Source organism: Hippocampus bargibanti, linkage group LG01, assembly GCF_051943395.1.
Source record: "Hippocampus bargibanti isolate YZ-2025 linkage group LG01, ASM5194339v1, whole genome shotgun sequence".
NCBI lineage: Eukaryota > Metazoa > Chordata > Actinopteri > Syngnathiformes > Syngnathidae > Hippocampus > Hippocampus bargibanti.
The window spans coordinates 11,389,690-11,407,984 of NC_142734.1; the positions used below are offsets into that span (position 1 = coordinate 11,389,690).

The 18,295-nt window shown below is 37.5% G+C and overlaps 2 protein-coding genes across 5 annotated transcripts; one reads left to right on the forward strand and one right to left on the reverse strand.

Moving 5' to 3' along the window:
* Positions 1–59: 59 nt before the first annotated feature.
* On the reverse strand, positions 60–7,837 carry capza1b (capping actin protein of muscle Z-line subunit alpha 1b). 2 transcript variants are annotated; one of them, XM_088996141.1, is made up of 10 exons: positions 7,798–7,837; positions 6,315–6,378; positions 5,016–5,067; positions 4,867–4,930; positions 4,573–4,779; positions 2,942–3,021; positions 1,966–2,044; positions 1,800–1,871; positions 1,631–1,693; positions 60–1,519 (listed from the first exon to the last, which is right to left on the reverse strand). In XM_088996141.1, exons 1-10 carry the CDS (start codon positions 7,804–7,806, stop codon positions 1,379–1,381), a joined length of 831 nt encoding a protein of 276 aa, XP_088852267.1. In that variant the 5' UTR covers positions 7,807–7,837; the 3' UTR covers positions 60–1,378. The 2 variants fall into 2 exon arrangements, with proteins under 2 accessions (XP_088852267.1, XP_088852259.1); XM_088996133.1 differs by lacking the exon at positions 7,798–7,837 and adding an exon at positions 7,118–7,372.
* Positions 6,897–9,923, forward strand: LOC148903083 (acylamino-acid-releasing enzyme-like). Of its 3 annotated transcripts, none has more exons than XR_016114951.1 (4): positions 6,897–7,044; positions 8,132–8,261; positions 8,329–8,455; positions 8,535–8,628. XR_016114951.1 is itself a non-coding variant. In XM_088996174.1 (4 exons), exons 1-4 carry the CDS (start codon positions 7,683–7,685, stop codon positions 8,650–8,652), a joined length of 387 nt encoding a protein of 128 aa, XP_088852300.1. In that variant the 5' UTR covers positions 7,582–7,682; the 3' UTR covers positions 8,653–9,922. The 3 variants fall into 3 exon arrangements, 2 of the variants coding, with proteins under 2 accessions (XP_088852300.1, XP_088852292.1); XM_088996174.1 differs by lacking the exon at positions 6,897–7,044 and adding an exon at positions 7,582–7,694 and having other exon boundaries at positions 8,535–9,922; XM_088996166.1 differs by lacking the exon at positions 6,897–7,044 and adding an exon at positions 7,899–7,973 and having other exon boundaries at positions 8,535–9,923.
* The last annotated feature ends 8,372 nt before the right edge of the window (positions 9,924–18,295 follow it).

An 18,295-nucleotide genomic window follows, 5' to 3' on the forward strand; every position in this document is an offset into this window, starting at 1 on the left:
CCAAATAGGAAACAGATGTCATGTGTATTACAGCAACTATTGGAGCCATTTTTACATCGTTTTTCATTTTTTTTTGTTCTCTTTTGTATATTTGAAACGACTTGATTTACCGTTCTAAACAAAAAGCGTGCAACATATGCTGCGTGGCCTGAAAGAGATTCCGGATAACTTTACACAACTCAAGGCGATCACAAATTCAACAGGATGACTTAGGAATTAGACATATTCCTCAGGTAACATAATTGACAATTTTGACCAATCATAATTAAAAATAAACTACAAATTTGTGCTCACTGTGTACAATGACGTTCGTTGTCTTTAGTTTTTTTGCACTTGGCATACCAACCATCCAACTTTTATTTGGGTGCAATGACAGCAATCCAGCTGTTATTCTGTCAACAAAATGGGGCAGTACAGGCAACACATAATTGATCAGCACATGCGCAATTGGGAAGAGTTTGAGGGCTTAACATAGCATCCATCTCCACTTTGAAGTATCGGTATGTAGTTAGTTTGATGTGGCCCTACAGAAGTCAACATCTTACTTTTCATGGCAACTGATTTATGCGCCTTGGCATTGACCAACACATTTTATTGCAATAGAACATTTCATGACTTCAAAAGAAAGCAGCATATTAAGAGTAGAAACATGCATTTGTGAGAGGGTCAATGGAGGTCTTTACCATAGGAAAGAGATTTTGCCAAATGGTTGTTTTCTTTTTGTAAATGAAAAGGACAGCAGTGGAGGTTAATACTTTCAATGCAAGAGAAAAATCACACCTTTAAGAAGCAGGCACATTGTCTGATATCAGTCAAAATAGAAGAGGACAACCAAAAAAAGGTTCCATTGATTTGGCAAACATACAGTAGATGGATATTGCAAGAGACAAGCTAAATGTAAATTGACTGTGCTACTTCCAATCGCCAAAATTATCAATTTAATGAGCATTGACATTTGTTATCACTGGGGTATCAGTAGTTTTCTTCTTGCTATGAAAACAATTCTCATCACCTCAAACAACGTTTTTCTCACATCTTGTTTTTGTTGACGCTGCAAGTCTATCAATATACTGTTCTTACACAATTGGCCAAACTCTCCTTGATAAAGGTTTCGCAGATATTAAGAGTGTAGCACTGCACCCTAACCCAACAATTCCCATTCACCAGTCACAACTCCTTACTGCTAACTATGACATTCTCCCTAGGGTACACTTCTCCCCCAATTCGACACACGTTTTCATCGGCAATTGTTGTTTGATGAGTTATTTCAATTGTTTCCTAGCCCCAAATTGATACGGTTTTACTTTGGTTTAAGTCCATGGGGGTGACTAAGTACCAGTGGAGCTAGGAATCTCCATGGCGAGCCCCTGACTTCCCACTAGACATTCTGAATCTCCTTGCCAATTTTGTAACTCAGAATTTTATTCCAGTCAATCTTGGTGCGTGTGACGGGCAGCTGGCGACGTAGAGCCTTAAAGGTTGTATCAGACATGGCCTGGTAGTTCTCACTGATTGCAGTCTGTTGACAAAAGCGGGCAAAAGTGCATTATTACTAATGTACATATTATATTTTAACTTCATGAGTCCCATGAAGCTAACTGTGACTCAAGATATCCGAATAGGAGTTTACCTGGTAGTCATTTTCAGCATGTTCGATAATGTCTACAAATTCCTTAGCTGTCTGAGTTTCACTCTGAAACACAATGAAGCCATTCCAGATACAATGTTTAACCAACACATAACTAAACAGACAACAAAGAGTCACAATTCTGAAGCGCAAAGGGTAACGGTTTACTTACAGTCACTGGTATTGATTGTTCTACCTCTTTATGACTAACCAATTGCACATTACCATCTTCATAGTAGTGCACCTAGATACAGGAGAAGCGGTATCAGTCTGGATTTTTCCATGAACCTTTACCCAATTCGTCACTCAAACAAAAAAGTACTCAGAGGACAACTAACCTGTATCTTCAGCACTCCTACTACCTGTGCAGTCGGCTGGCCAATGGTAAGTTTCCACTCTGACCTACAGCGACCATTCCTGTTTGGGAATCAAATCCATCACTTTAGTTAGTGGCAACCCCATTTATAGTCTATTTAAAGGACAACTGACATCACTTTTTTGTTTCCTAACTGACATCAGAAAAACACTTTATAGCATCTAAAATACCCAAAACATGCAGTATGATATTTTTAGTCAAATGCAAAACACCAATAAAAATGACTTCAAGTGTCTAAAAAGTACTTCAATTTGAAACCGGAAGTGACCAGTTTCAGAAGGTCCCGTCCCCTAGTTCGTGGTGTCACGCCAAGACATCTTGCCTTGCTCGAGAATCAAAACAATGGCTTCAGATTCGGAGAACATGCTTTCTTGTTACTCATCCAGTTATGAATATGATTCAAATAGTTCTGAAGAGTAAAGCATACATGTTTGCAATTGATTAAATAATTCATTCCGTGTCATTTTGAGGTATCTGTGTGAGGGGGAAATGTCGCAACAAAAAGAGGCAGAAGATGGCGACAAAGCTCTGTGGAAACCGGTTGATTTGTTTCCTTAGAATGTCAGCGAATATCAAATAGATGCTCAGTGCAACACAACGATTCACCATCGCGTTATTTATGTGTTTTCCTTCTAATTTCGCCATCAACACGAAGATTTAAGACCAAACAAAGTACCGCAAAATGCGTTGACGTGATACAATGTGCCCTTTCTCAGTCAGGGGCGTTCGTTCCTTCAGTGACGTGACATGAAGACTCATCACCAACACAAAAACAAGACTTCCAGAATAGTCAACGCGAGTCTTAAATCGTAAAATATAGCTATATGCGGTGGAATCTTTGTAAAATACGCTTAGTGGAAGTCATTTGAATTGATTTTACAAATTATGGACACAACTTGTCCGGGGCGTCGGTTGTCCTTTAACTGAGGTTACAGTACCAGAAGTTCTTGGGTTGAAACTGATGTCCTTCAATGCAAGCTATGATCGTTTGCTGGCCATCAACGTTTTTTCCATATACCTATGACACAAACAATATACAAGGTGAAAAAAATGGTCAAATGTAGTTTGTACACAATTACAGTATGGCTTTAGAAGTTTAATTCGTTTCATGACCACACTTCTTACTCAGAGCATTTGTATTATAAGTAATCTCTCAGTTGAAATAAATGAGTGGAAATGCCATTACAGTACTCCGATCTGGCGCCACATTGCACCCCTATTTGTTGTGCATGGATTGGCCACCAGGAGGGAGTAAGATAAAGACATTGGTTGTAACATTGCAATGCAGAGGTGATTAGAAGTGTTGCGCTAGTCATTATGGCAGCAGTCCTAGCGTTTTAACAGTAACCAAAATGGTAACTTTTCGTAGCAATTCAAAATACACACGAGAGAAAAATGATGCACATCCGTGTCAATCATTGGTCTGGGAACTCGATAAACATTTTATTCTGCACATGCTCTTAAAAAGACTTCACAATTTCTGGGTATCACATGATCAGCTCGTTTCGCAGGTGATATCAATCAGTGAAATTTCCCCAATCATGTCTTTGCCTCACACATTTACACGCGCACACTCAACAAGAAGTGTATTTTATTTTTTTGCTTTGATTGCTAGCATGAAGCTAGAGGCACTTCTTAAGGCAGTGTTTTTCAACCTTTTTTTAAGCCAGGGCACGTTTTTTTACACTGGATAACCTTTGCGGCACACCACTAATCAAAAATGTTATCAAATGAAACTGTGTATATTTAATTACAATATAATTTCTCAATGTATTTGGTCAGTGTGAAAGCTGGGCTTGTTTCGATGAACACAATCTTCATCCAGGTCAGAATCTTATCCAGAACCCAATTCGGAGTTTGCACTTGCCCTTTTTAAAAACTTCTCCATAGCTGTCACCACGACCTCTCACGTGCATCATAGTCTTTTGGAGGAACGAGGCAATCAGCTACCTGTTGCTACAGGGACGCATATTAAATTACCCTCCCAGTCTTTACTGCACCGAGCGTGTTATTTACACCAAGCGTGTTATTTACACCGAGCGTGTTCATATGAGCACATATAAATTCATTAAAAAAAATCCAAATAAAATCAAAAGAGTATCAAATAGGTTCACTTATATATAATTAACAATAATGAATGTGGCAAGAAACAACATTAATGCATATGAAAATGAATTGATCTGTCTTTATATGAACTTCTTCTTTTCCTTTCGGCTTTTCCCTTCAAGGGGTCGCCACAGCAAATCAGTGTCCTCCATCTTTAGTGGTTTGATCCGCATGTTTGTTTTGGCCAAGCTTTTACGTCAGATGCCCTTCCTGACACAACCCTCTGTATTTTTCCGGGCTTGGGACCGGCACAAGAAGACTTATGTCCCTTTGTGGCTACAGAACAAGCAACTTGCTCAGTAAAAGGCTCCCAAACACAAAATGGTAATCGGCACAGCAACATTAAAAAAAAAGCACTGCGTAAATGGGTTTAAAAGGACTCTTATCCTTAAAACGTTTAAATTGCGTCACTTGTAAGCCAAGCTATCATTGTATTGTTTTTCAGCATTTGGGTGCAACTCACTGTGCAGACTCCTGTGGGGTAGTGCTCTTTGACATAGGCACTAAGGGCATTGTCACAGGAATCCCTCCAGGTTTTCAGAGACGTGTCTCCTTCATATGGTTGCACGTCACTCACTTCTTTCCGTAGGTGATCAAAGCGGAAAGACAAATTGTTGCGAGGGTCCAGGAAACGTCCCTGATCCAGGTCACCATGTTCTGTAATCAGCACCTATAAATAAAACCCATAAGGGTTAAAAAAAATCAAGGTTGTTCAACTGCGTTTCTGGAACGAAGTAAAGGTTATGGAGATGCATACCGGGTCTTCAAAGCCATCAAGTCTGGCAGGTGTGAACTGATCCATATTGTACTGGGCAAAGGAGCTGGACATATGGGTAATGTAATCATACAGTTAACATTTATCATGTTATTAAATGTTTCTTCTACACTCAATGGTACAGTACTTACTGTGATGCTCCCTCCCTGAGGAGGGTATCATTGTCAAGAAGAAGGCGCACATCTGGAAAGACAAAAATACAAGTTGTGCTTTTCATATCACCCTCATTGTTGGAAATGTAGATGGCCACATTCTAGGGAGCTCCCTTCAAATGTTTTGGATACAATTATGTCAAGCATACATGTCAGAGAAATAAAAACATGTCTTCTTCTTTTCCTTTCGGCTTTTTCCATCAAGGGGTCGCCACAGCAAATCAGTGTCCTCCATCTTTAGAGGTTTGATCCGCATGTTTGTTTTGGCCAAGCGTTTACGTCGGATGCCCTTCCTGACACAACCCTCTGTATTTATCCGGGCTTGGGACCGGCACAAGAAGACTTATTTTGTATTTATATCAGATGAACCTCTACTCCAAGCACACAATCCTAACACGGTTCATTGCAAGCACCTTTGTCACAATTCTGCTATATTTTGATGAATTAAGTGACCGTGACTACTAAATATAAAAAAAAAAAAAAATCATATGACAGATTAAATATTGTGATGTCACGAGAGGCTGGGTCCTGGAGGGCAAATACATTCAAGATGGCTCCACCCAGAGAGAGTTTTGGCCCCATCCAAACCCCACACCTGTGGCAGCTTGATTGGCATGCAAGGCTTTTAATAAGGCAGAGAGCCTGTGAGTGTGGGGAGACAAGCGCCATTGTCGTCCAATGTGGAGAAACACCGAGAAACTGATTGCTGCATGGAACTTGTCGCCAGTTGGGACCATAGCACGAATTTGGAACCTTGCTAATGGTGGCTAGGCTACCTAGGAAGGACATCAAGAGGGGTGAGGCCTAGAAACACATGGAAAACAACTCCGTCTTCAGTTTTACCTCAGAAGAGACTTCATGATTTAAGTATTGGAAGAGACCATATTCTTGCCTTTGTTGCTTGTGAATTCCCCCTGAAACCCTTTATCAAAACCTTTGTTTGCATTCAAACCTGTCGCCCATTGCACTCCTTGTCCTTCCCCGCTGAGAGCAAGCCTCTCATGACATCACAATATGTACAATTTAATTGACATATTTTTGAACAAACTTAACTGATGAAACTAAATGCAACTTCGGTGCAAAATATTTGACTTGATTGTTACTTTATTTGAACACACACACATGAGCGCACACACAAAATCTATTCAATACAGTTTACATGTTTACATAACAGTACCCCGTCTAAATGTTTGATTTATTGATCATATTAGACTATTCAGATACAACATACGTGGGTTGTAAGTGTATCTTCAAATGCTAAATGCTGAGAGGTCTTACCATTGAAGACCTCATTGAACTCTCCTGGGGGGGCACGGGTCACAAAGTTGGCTGCAATGCGAACCTTTAAACCCAAAAATAGATGTGGAGTATTAACATTAAAATGAAATGTAATCCGAAAAAAAGGGCACAAAAAACAGTGCACGCTCTTTCTGGCGAGACTTGGAGTGTGTGGTCACATTATCTTGTGTCAGCTTATGGATTCAAGACACCACCTGCTACTTTGATTACATCAAAACTAAAACAAAAAACAATCACAAATAAGATCAAGAATAATAAAACCTTTATAGTACAAAAATGGGGAATTTTGCAAATAAGCGTCAGTCGTCTTCGTTACGGCTTTGATTCCTCTGGTTGTCTACTTATCCTCGAGGCTCAATCGAAATTAAACGACCTGAAGTGGGGACTTCAAGGCAGGTGAGAATCCCAAATATTTCGGCTGCAACTATACCCTTCTGACAGAAGCAAACCTTCCTATTGGTTTACATGCATCCGGGTGAATTACGGTACAAGAACGAACGGAAATTGATACGTTAACTGGGGAGTAACTGTAGTTTTAATTCCGAAGCACTGTGCGCAACAATTAAGGCGTATATCGCACAATGATCAAGGTGGAAAAAATCCCACTAGCTGAAGATGACTTGCCAGCATTGGTTAAATATTAAGCGAAAGATATCTTGCGAAACACAATCAATGTTGTCATTGCACGGCGTCACCGAAACCCGTCGCGGCGAGTGGATTTTCCTTTTCCGCAAACAATAGCAATTGGAACAGTGAATGAAATAGGTTTACGAGATTCAAACCTTCTCCTCATCTGACAGCGGTTCCTCAAAGTCAGCCATCTTGGCTCATTGTGACCCCACCTAAACGATTGAAGTGATGGACCCGATGTGATTGTTATAAGGACAAGTACACAGCAAAGTGGCGTGTGTTCTTCAAAAAAAAAAAAAGGAAAACACAACACGACACTATGACGAATTTTTACATATTTTGTCAACATTTAAAGGACAACAAGAAATAAAGAATTGGGGGCTGGGAAGGGGCTATAGGACTGTTATTACCACTACTTCCTGTTGTTTCACATGGTTAAAAAATCGTTTCAAATTAAGGTAATGGGCACGAGTTTCAATCTTCTTCTTAGTTCCAATTTCGTAAAGTTATATGAACCGTCACAATCGATTCAATTTTATATACAATGGGTTTTGATAATTACGTTATTTCTTTTTTTCCCTTCTTCGTTTCTTGCTTCGTTTTTTCTTCCATTTGTGGTGCTCTTTCTTTTATTGTGACTAATATCAAAGGAAATAGGTTTGTTTATCCTCGTGAAATTCTTGTGCTTTCAACCACAGTGACAACCAACATCCAGTAATGGATTCGCAGGTATATTTTTTGCCCCATTAATGGCCACTACTTACAAACCAGACACCTAGTCATTTGTACGCGTTTTGTCGTTGTTAGTTAAGCTTTTAGTTCAAAAACTCACCCAACTCATATCGTAGTCGAGCTTGCTCGCAGTTAGTGTCAAAGCTCGGTTTCGTTTTTGACTCTTCAGCTACTACACTACAGGAAGTTCTCGATTGAAATAACCCAGTCACACTGATGGACAAATCAGTTTTTCGTGTTACGTTTTGTTTGAAGTACAATATTACCAAGCGTTTGGTAAGGACAAAAATGTGTTTGGTGATATAGGTTGGGCTTTACTGATGTACGTTCCATTCGTGCCGCCTTGCTTCTCCCTTGGTTGAAAAATGTTCTCTCAGTGTCAGCTGTTGACATTTGCGGCTAGTTTGTTTAATCGTTGTGCTGGATGTTGTTAGGTGATTACCAACCCAAAGGAAATCGCCAAACTCTACAGACAGCTCAGCCTCTTCCCCACACTCAGCAGAGCAGACGTGGGACCTGTCATCACTTCTCAGTATGGAGGCAAATACAGCAACATATACACAGGTTTGTTTCAACATTTCGGGTTACAGAACACATGATCACCGACACTGATTCTGATAATCTGCTACAGAATGGAGCCAGCTCGATCTAGAGAGGAATAAAAATGTCCAGTTTTGCAAACAATACATTGTATTCCATGATGAGAAGTCTGTGGTATTTTCAGCGCCATCCGGAAACTGCACTGAGGTCGAAGGAGTGTATGTACGAACTATGAAGTTAGATATATTAGGTATTTTGAATAAATTCTAATCAATTTTTTTTCCTTCCTTATGTCAGGTTACTAAGTCAAGATTCCCCATCTGGAGAAATGAAGGCGGTCGTCAGAAAAAGTACAATAAACTGCGAAGAGAACCAGTTTCTGGAGGTTTGGTGTTGTATTAATTCTCTAGAGTAGTGGAGTTTTTTTGTAGGTGTCAAGTTCCAGTTGAAGGCGGCCCGGTAGTCGAGTGGTTAGCACACCGGCTTCACAGTGCAGAGGTCGCCGGTTCGCGTCCCGGTCCGGCCTCCCTGTGTGGAGTTTGCATGTTCTCCCCAGACCCGCGTGGGTTTTCTCCGGGTCCTCCGGTTTCCTCTCACACTCCAAAAACATGCATGGCAGGCAGATTGACCACTCCAAATTGTCCCTAGGTGTGAGAGTGACTGTTGTATTTCTTTGTGTGCCCTGCGATTGGCTGGCAACCAATTCAGGCTGTCCCCCGCCTCGTGCCCTTAGACAGCTGAGATAGGCTCCAGCAACCCCCGCGACCCTAATGAGGAATAAGCGGTACGGAAAATGAGATGAGATGAGAAGTTCCAGTTGAGACACGTTTACGTATGCTAAGCATTTTTCTTGATTTTACATAACTTTTTTTTTAAACACTGACGACATACAAACTCCAGCCTCCTTGTTTAGAGTTTGTATGTTGTCCCCGGACGTGCGGGGGTTTTCTATGGTTCCTCTAGCTTACACCGACATTCCAAAAACATGCATGGCAGGCTAATTGAACACTCTAAATTGTCCCTTGCTCTGACTGTGAGCACAGATGGTTGTTAGTCTGGGATAGGCTCCATTCCACCCCCAATGAAATGGACAATTCAGGAATAATATATACGCCCGAAAATGCGAATATGATTTTATCATTTTAAAGTCCACATACAGCGTTTCAAACTTGACCGATCAAAAAATGGCAAACTGATTGCTACTTTGCTTGGTTGCTGCCGTCTAGTTATTAGCAGTGTCTGAAATAACGTACAGGCGTACAATTTACAAAACGTCTCTGCCAGGTTGGCCGACAACTTAAAAAAATATATTTTTTTTCTAATCAAACCTTTGCTTTTTTCAATAAAGCAAACGTTTGAACAAAGATTTTGAAATAATGAATAAATTATTTCGAAATCTTCGTTTGGTTTGGGAATTTCGGTTCGTTTGGCAATTTGCATATTCAGCACGGCAGCCAATCAGAAGCCTGCTTTGTGCTTCCGGACTTTCCCGAGCGTTATAAGGTCGTGCATTTGCGTATCATTTTGCAAAGTAGATGCACAGAACCTCAGCCCCAGAAGAAAGATTCAAAAGAAGCTAACAACATTTATGACGCTACAAAACTTAAACGTACATTATCCCATGACTGTAAAGTATCCTTGAGAGTTTTGAAAGGCGCTTAAAAATTAAATGTAATATTATTATTAAAATCAAAACAAATAATACCAATTAAATTTTTATTATTTTTCATAAAATAAATTTTATTTGAAAAAAAATTATTTTAAAGTTAATTTTAATTTTTAATTTTTTTTAACCATTTTATTTTTAAATAATTTTTTATTAATAAAAAATAAATAAAAATAATTAATTTAAAAAAATAAAATTTATAAATAATTAAAAAATATTAATAATATTAAAAAAAACCTTGGGGGTTAAAAACTCACAACAAAAACAAAAATCAACAAAAAACACACCCAGAATTTTTCGGCCCCACGAACACACCCCATTTCAAAGAAAACCCAACCAAGCCCCACAACCCTTTTTTTTACCCCAAATAAAAAACACAAAAACAAAACACACACCAAAAAAAAAACCAAAATCCTTTTTCACAAACAATGGAGGCAGGAACTTTTCAATTTTAAGTTTCACTCAACCAACACCCCCAAATCAAAACCAATTTTTAAAATAACCCAAAAAAAAACAAATTTTTATTTTAATTATTCAAAAAAACACAAAAACCACCACAAACAAAATCCAAAAGAAAAAATTTTCCTGAACTTATTTTCCAAAAGTCCACAAAACCAAAACAAAACAATAAAAAAAAACATTCACAAAAAAACACCATAAAAACCAAAATAAACACATTGAAAACCACAAAAAGGCACCATTACAACACCCACAAAAACTTTAAAAAAAAAACTTAAAAACACAAATTTTTTCCCGGGAAGGACCCCAAGAAAAAAACACCAAATAAACATTTAAAACACCATCTTTTTGCACAAAACAATTTTTTAAAACCCAAAACCACCAACATTTCTCAGTTTCTTACATTTCAACCAAAAAAAACACTTTTTAACCCAACAAAATACAATTCATTTAAAAAAAAATTCAAAAACACAAAAACCAGAAAAAAACACCAAAAAACCCAACACCCCCAATTTTCTCCACACACCTTTTCCAGGTGAGACCCAACACCAGAACCCCCAACAAGGTAACAAACACAGGCCCCCCCGACAACCGAAAACAACCATCAAACCACACCACACCTTTTGGAAGACAATTCCAAAACAAACACAACACACCACCACACCAAACAATAAAAACTCAAAAACATTTAAGCCACATTTTAAAACCCCAAAACCTGGAAACTAGGCCTCCCCCAACACCCAACAACACACCTAAAAAACCAACACAGGGCCACGTTTTAAACCAAACCACAAACACAGGTTTTGGAATTAAAAAACAACAATTTAAGACATTCCTTTCAAAGGGAAAAGAAAACCTTTAAAAACCAAAATAAAACAACACTTTACCACAGCAAAAAACACCCGGAAACAACCACCACACATCACCACCAAAGGGCACAACAACAAACCCACCCAACCACCCAACCATTTCAACCAACACAACCTTGAAACCCTTTAACCAAAACAATTAAAAACAATGACCTCACCCAAAACAACACAAAAGCCAAAGTTGAAACAGGGCAAAACCGAAGAAAACCGAAATTAAACAACAAAAAAAAAACCCAACACCACCCATTCCCAGGGCCAAAGGTTCCCCCAAAAATAACCAATCAAAAAAAAAACAACAAAAAACTTTTTTTTCAAAAAAAAAATTTACAACCCATTTTAAAACCAACCCCAAATCAAAACCAACAAACACACCCACAAAACACCAACGCCCAAACAACATACCCCACGAACCCAAATTAAACAGGCAAAAACAACAACACAAACCACGGGGCCCCGGAACAACACCCCAAACCAACCCACCTAACGGGCCATGAAACAACCAATAAACGCAGACCCAAACTTTAGCAAAAAACCAAAATCACCCTTTTTAACCCACAACCGAAAAAAACCCCCCAATAACCACCAAAACAAATGAAAAAAACATTTTTAACAAAAGGGGAACCTTTTCCAAAAACACTTTTGTAAACAAAACTTTTAAAATTCAACTTTACCAAAAACAACAAAAAAACCATTTTAATTTTCAACATAAACAACAACACAATTTATTAAACCCGGGGAACAAAACCACCCCAACGCCCCTTTTAAAAACTCCACCCAAAAAGGAACAAACAACACAATAGGACCAAACCAAAACACACCCCACCCACCAATTTTACCAATCAAACAAATCAACACCCAAAATTAAAAACCACACACTGGTTTAAAACCAACACCCAAACAGTAAACCAACACAAACCAACCAACCATAAACAAAAAAACAACCAACCCAAAAAAACCCACCACACAAAACTAAACAAGAAAGCCCACAAAAAAATCAATCCTCAAAACACTAAACACAAACACAACAACAACACCCACAAACCCCCAAAACAAAGCAATTTTAACACACACCCTTTTTCACAAACACAACAAACCACAACAATTAAGGCTTAACACAAAAATTTACAAACCAAAAAACAAGGGCAAGGCAAATTTCCACAACCTCCAAAAACAAACTAACACAAAACATTTTAAACAATTAAACCAAATTTTAAACATTTAAACCAAAACAAACCAAAGAAACCCAAAAGGACCACACAAATTAAAAAAACCAAAACAAAAAAAAATTACCATTGAAACAATTTTTTCCACTTGGGACCAACCCAATGAAACCAAACAAGGGGTTTTAACCTACACTTTGGGACAAATGACCAAACCAACACCAAAACCAACAACAACTTTTCAAAAAACACCAACCATTCAACCACAACAACAAAACCCCTTCCCAACCCCCAACAATTTTCCCCCAAACACCAACAAAAAACACCAAGCCAACACACAATAACCACACAGCCAACACAACAAACCCGGGACAAAAACAGTTTTGAACAAAAAAAAGGAAAAAATAAACAGGACCCAGAACCTCACACAAAGGGGCCCCAAAACAAAAAATTTTAACACAAACCAACAACAAAATTCAACACCAACCCCCCACAAAAACAACACCAAACCAAACACACCACCCAATTAAAAAAACCAACAATTTTACACCAAAATTAATTTTAATTTTTAGTTAAGACAAACAATCAATTTAAAAAAAAAATATTCAAACCTTCAAAACCAAAAAAACAAACCACAAACCAAAACAACCAACACGGCACAAACAACACACACCCCATTTTTTTTCCACCACCAAACAACAAACCAAAAAAGGACCAACCCTCCAACCCCAGGGGACCCCAAACCAATTCAAGAAAAACAACTTAAACAAATTACCCACCCACAAATTACCAAACACCAACAAAAAACACCACAGGCCAACAATTAACAAATTTTTCAAAAAAAAGGGGGTACACAAGGCACCCCCCCCCTTCAACACCCAAAACCAAACCCAAAATAAACCACATTTACAACCAATGCTAAATTAAACTCAAACCACAACCTGGGCACAAATAAGGATTTCCATTGCTTTTCAAAAACTGAAGTAAACCACACCAGTTTTAAAGAACAATTCCCAAAAACAAACCAGATGAAAAAAAAACCCAAAAACACATTCATAAACCCCAAAAACCCCCAGGAACAACAATTTGGCCAAAAACCCAGCCCGGCAAAGGCAACAAAAAACAAAAAAATTCATACCCCAAGAACCAACAAAAAGTTAACCGGCAAACCACAAAATTTAAAAACAATTTCCCCAAAAAACCCCCAACAACCCCATCACCAACCCCCCAAAATTAAAACCCCCCAAAATTCCCCCAAAAAAATAAAAATTTCCCCAACCAAAAACTTTTTTTTGGGGCCCAAAAAAAAGGGGGAAATTCAATTTTCCCCCAAAAAATTTTACCCTTTGGGGTTTGGGCCGGGGGGAAAAGGTTTACCATTTGGGGGCTCCTTTGCGCTTTGACCCAAAAGGAAAAATTAAATTTTTTTAATTTACCCTCAAGGAAAATTATCCAAAGGGTTTTGGTTCTTTTCGCATTTCGAAATTTTAAAATTTTAGGGGTTTTCATCTGCACTGAACCTTAAACAATTTTAAAAAATAACAAAAAAAAAATCAAATTCTGAAGCCAAAGGGAACTTTTACCAAGGTTTATGGGTTTTTTTTACTTTAATTACCAAATTCCTTAACCCTTTAGTTTACCGGGAAAAGAAGCCTTTTTTTTCCATGTTTACCCAACCACCAAACAAAAAAAGGAACAAAAGATTTCACATTTCCCTTACGGCGGCCTTAATTTCCACCTGTAAGGCCTTCCTTTTGGGAACAAACCAATTTTGGTTTCCCAAAATTTTAAGTCGGGGAAACGCATTTTTTAAAAAAAAACTAAAACCCAAAAATCATAAAAAAATAAAACAAAAAAAATAACCGTTTAAAAAATTAATTTGGGGTTCCTTTGGGTTTCCCTCCCTTTGGGGCAAAACCCTGTTTGGAAAAACAACTTTTTTTTACCCCAATTTAATATATTAAAGGAAAAAACAAATTTTTTTTTAAATAATTTTCCCTTTTGGGTCTTTTAAAAAATTTTGCCAAAAAAAAATTTTTCAAAACCTTTAAAAAGTTGTTTCCCTTAAAAATTTTTCAATTTCCCCCAAAGTTTCCCCCCAAAAGGGTTTTACCCAAAAAATTTTCCCCTTTCTAGTCCTGTTTTCCATGGGGTCTTTGGGTCTCCAAACCAAAAAAATTGAAATTCAAAGTTTTGAAAAAAATAGTAATTGAAAATTTTTCTTTTTAAATTTTAAAGGATTTTTGGGGGGTTTTCCCGGGGCCCGGGGTTCGGGAAAAATTTTTTGGAAACGTTTTTTTTTAAATTGTTTGGGAATTTTTTAACACAAACAAGGGAAAAAAATTGGAAATTTAGGTTTTTTTAATTTTTCGAAATAAAAGAAAGTTTGAAAAAAAATTTTTTAGGGGAAAAAAAAACTGGGCCCTTCACCCTTTGTTTTGGGTTCGGGGAATAAAACTTACCCAAAAAAAAAGAATTTTCCAAATTTACACCAGGAAAGTAAAAAGGTAATTTTGGGTGGGAATCAAAAACCAAAAAATTTTGAATTTTTACAAATTTTGGGACAAACTTTTCGGGGTTTTTAAAATTAAATTTTCCCCAAAGTTTTCCAAACTTTGGGAAACATGTTTCTCTTTAAGCCCAACTTTTCCGGGGTTTTTTTTTTTTTAACCATAACAAAAATTTTAAAGGGTGAAAAAATTTTTAAAAGGGGTTTTTCAAAATTTGGGCCCAAATTTAATTTTTAAAGAAACCCAATTTTTTCCCAAATTTTAAAGGGTAAACCCTTTTAAAAAATTTTAAAAATCTTTTCCGGGCCCCTTTTTCCCCCTTTTTTTCCCTTTATTACCAGGGGTTTATAAACGGGTTTTTAAAAAAATCAAAAATTTTTGGGGTATTAAATTACCCCAATTATTTACAAAAAAAAAACTTTTTCAAAAGTTTTTTAAAATAAAACCCTTTTTTTTTCCTTAAAATTTTCAAAAACCAAAACTTTTATTTAATGGCCCTTTTTATAAAACCCTTCTTTCCCTTTTTTTCCGGTTTTCCCCAAAATTTCGCCAACAACAAACCTCCCAAAAGGTTTTATTTTTTGGTTTTGAAGGCCTAAAAAACCTCTAAATTTTGGGTTTTACCCCAAAAAGCCAGGGCCCCTTTTTTTTGGGCCCTTTGGGCCCAAAAACCCGGGTTTCCCAAAATAAAAAACGGAAATTTTTTAAAAATTTCCTTTAAGTTTTGGCATTTTGGGGGGGAAAATTTGGGGGAAAAATCCCTTCCAGGCTCTTTAAAAAAAACCGGGTTTAAAAACCCCTTTTAAAACCTTTCTGGGAACCCTTTTAGGTTAAGCGGGAAAAAGGGCCAAAACCCTGCTAATTTTTACCAAAATACCCAAAGGGTTTAAAAAACAAGGTTTTAAATTTAACAGGTTTAAATTTCCCCCAATTAAATTCTTTTAAAATCAAAAAACAAAAGGGAAAGAAAAATCATTTTTTATATTAAAATTTTTAATTGGCAAGACCCTTAAATGTTTGAAAATTTGAATATCTTTTAAAAAGCCTTTTTTTTCCTTTTTTTCCCCCAAAGGGGTGGGGCCCTTTAGGGGCCCTCCCAAATGTTTTATTTTTGGGGCCAAGATAAAATGTTTTTCTCCCCTTTCCCCCTTCCCCAAACAAAAATTTGTCCCTTTTTTGCAATTTTTGGGGCCCTAAACCCTTTTAAAAAAAAAAAAAAAGCTTAAATTTGGGTTTAAAAAAGGGCCCACCAAAACTTAAATTCCACCCGAAACCTTTTTAAAATTTTTGGGCAAATTTTTAAAAATTTTTGCAGAAATTTTGGGTTGGGACGGCCTGGGTGAAGGGGAAAACCCCAAAAGGTTTCCCAGGAAGTTTTTTTAAACCCAAGTGGGCCGGGAAAGGCATGGGAAAAGGAAACCTGTTTGGGACCCAAATTTGTTTTTAAAAAAAATTTTTAAAAAAACCCCTTTTGGGTTAAAAAATTTGTTTTTTTAGAATAAAGGAATAAAAAAAACCTTTTAAAAAACCTTTTCATTTCTCAAAAACTTAGTTTAATATTTGGGAAAACCCATAAAATTTTTTCTTTAATTTCCCTTTATTAAATTTTTTTATCAAAGCCCAAAACCCTTTCCCTTTGAAGGGGTTCCTTTCAAAAAAACCCATTAAGACAAAATTTTGGGGCCCCAAATCTAAATTTTAAAAAAAATTTTGGGATTTTTAAAAAAAAAGGGAAAAACAATTTTCAAAAAATTTTTAAATAAAACCCCCCTTTTTTTTTTCTTTTCCACAATCCAAAAAATGGGTTTTACTTTAATAAAAATGTTTTTTTCCCCGGGGGGTTTACGGGGCCCTGAAACCCCCTTTTTTATTTGGGTTGGGAAAAAAAGGGGCCAAAAAATAAAGGGGAATTTTTAAACAACCCTTTTCAGAAGACCCACAAACCGTTATTTTAATTAAAAAAAACCCATAAATAAAAAAAAAAAAAAAAAAAATTTTAAAAAAGTTTTTTTTCCGGGTTTTTTAGGGTCTCAAAAACCCACCCAAGGTTTTCCCCCAAAACCCCCCTTTTTTCTGCAAAACTTTTGGAAGAAAATTTTATTTTCAGCCCTTTTAAGGTGGGAACCAAAACGATTTGATACTTTTTGGGGGAAACCTGGGAAAAAAAAACCCCAAAAAAGGGGCACTAAAGGAAACAAAAAAAGGGGGTAGGGCTTTAAAATTTTAAAACAATTCTTGCCCGAAAAAATTTCAATTTTAAGAGGGAGAAACCCCCCTTTTTTTTTGGTTTGAAATAAAAATTTTCATTCAAATTTTTCCCAATTTTAAAATTTTTCTTTTTTCCCCCGTTTTTGCCCTTTTTTTTGCTTTTTAAAATTTTTTGGAAAAAAAACCTTGAAATTTTTTAAATTTGCAAAAATTTGAAAAGTAATTTTCCCAAATGGCCAACCAAAACCCTTTTTTCCGGTTTTTGTTTAAAAAAAATCCCCCTTCTAAATTTTGATTTATGGTTCTTTTTAATTTTTAAGACCACCACCAACCAAATCCAGCAGGCAGCAAGAGATAGACAGACTGGTCAGAGAAAGAAGGGACCTGCGAAAACAATGGAAGAAGGCCTCTGATGCAGAGAAAGAAGGTCTCATGCTGCTCCAAGGGGACATCAAATGCCGGTTGGCAACCTTACAAAGGGCAGAAAACTTGAGAAAACATTGCAAGAACAAGGAACACACAAGAACACGGTTCTATAAAAACCCCTTCAAGTTTGTCAAAGACCTCTTCGCGAAGGACAAAAGCGGAATCCTGAAAACCTCCAAGCAGGAACTTGAAAAGCATCTGGAAAAGGTCCACCAGGACGCAAAAGGCAGGAAAAACTAGCTATCCCACATGACATCCCCCCTATTGAACCACCAGAATTCAACCTCGAGACTGGCCCTCCAAAATGGAAGGAAGTGGACAATACAGCACGGCGTGCCAGATCAGCATCAGCCCCGGTACCAAATGGAGTTCCATATAAGCTCTACAAGAACGCACCAGATGTTCTGCGTTATCTTTGGAGACTCATGAGGATTGTATGGCAGAAAGGGATAATACCAAAGGCATGGCGGAGGGCCGGAGGCGTACTAATTCCCAAGGAGAAGGATGCGGCAGACATCAGTCAATTCCGGCCAATTAGCCTTCTCAACGTTGAGGGCAAAATCTTCTTTAATGTTTTAGCACAGAAACTTTCCACCTACCTGGAGAAGAACAGGTACGTCGATACATCTGTACAGTAGGCTAGCATCCCTGGGTTCTCTGGTTGCTTGGAGCACACTAGTATGATCTGGCACCAATTCCAAGCGGAAAAGAAAGACAAGAGAGATCTTTATGTCATCTTCCTCGACCTGACCAATGCCTT

Excerpts from the sequence above, each read along its gene's own strand:
- capza1b (XM_088996133.1), bottom strand. The coding sequence starts at position 7,156 with ATGGCTGACTTTGAGGAACCGCTGTCAGATGAGGAGAAG. Across the intron at positions 2,045-2,941 it reads TTTCAACCCAAGAACTTCTG|GAATGGTCGCTGTAGGTCAG; the intron begins GTACTGTAACCT and ends ATTCCCAAACAG. Across the intron at positions 1,872-1,965 it reads TAGGAGTGCTGAAGATACAG|GTGCACTACTATGAAGATGG; the intron begins GTTAGTTGTCCT and ends TCCTGTATCTAG.
- LOC148903083 (XM_088996166.1), top strand. The coding sequence starts at position 7,914 with ATGGACAAATCAGTTTTTCGTGTTACGTTTTGTTTGAAGTACAATATT. Across the intron at positions 8,262-8,328 it reads ATACAGCAACATATACACAG|AATGGAGCCAGCTCGATCTA; the intron begins GTTTGTTTCAAC and ends AATCTGCTACAG. Across the intron at positions 8,456-8,534 it reads TGCACTGAGGTCGAAGGAGT|GTTACTAAGTCAAGATTCCC; the intron begins GTATGTACGAAC and ends TCCTTATGTCAG.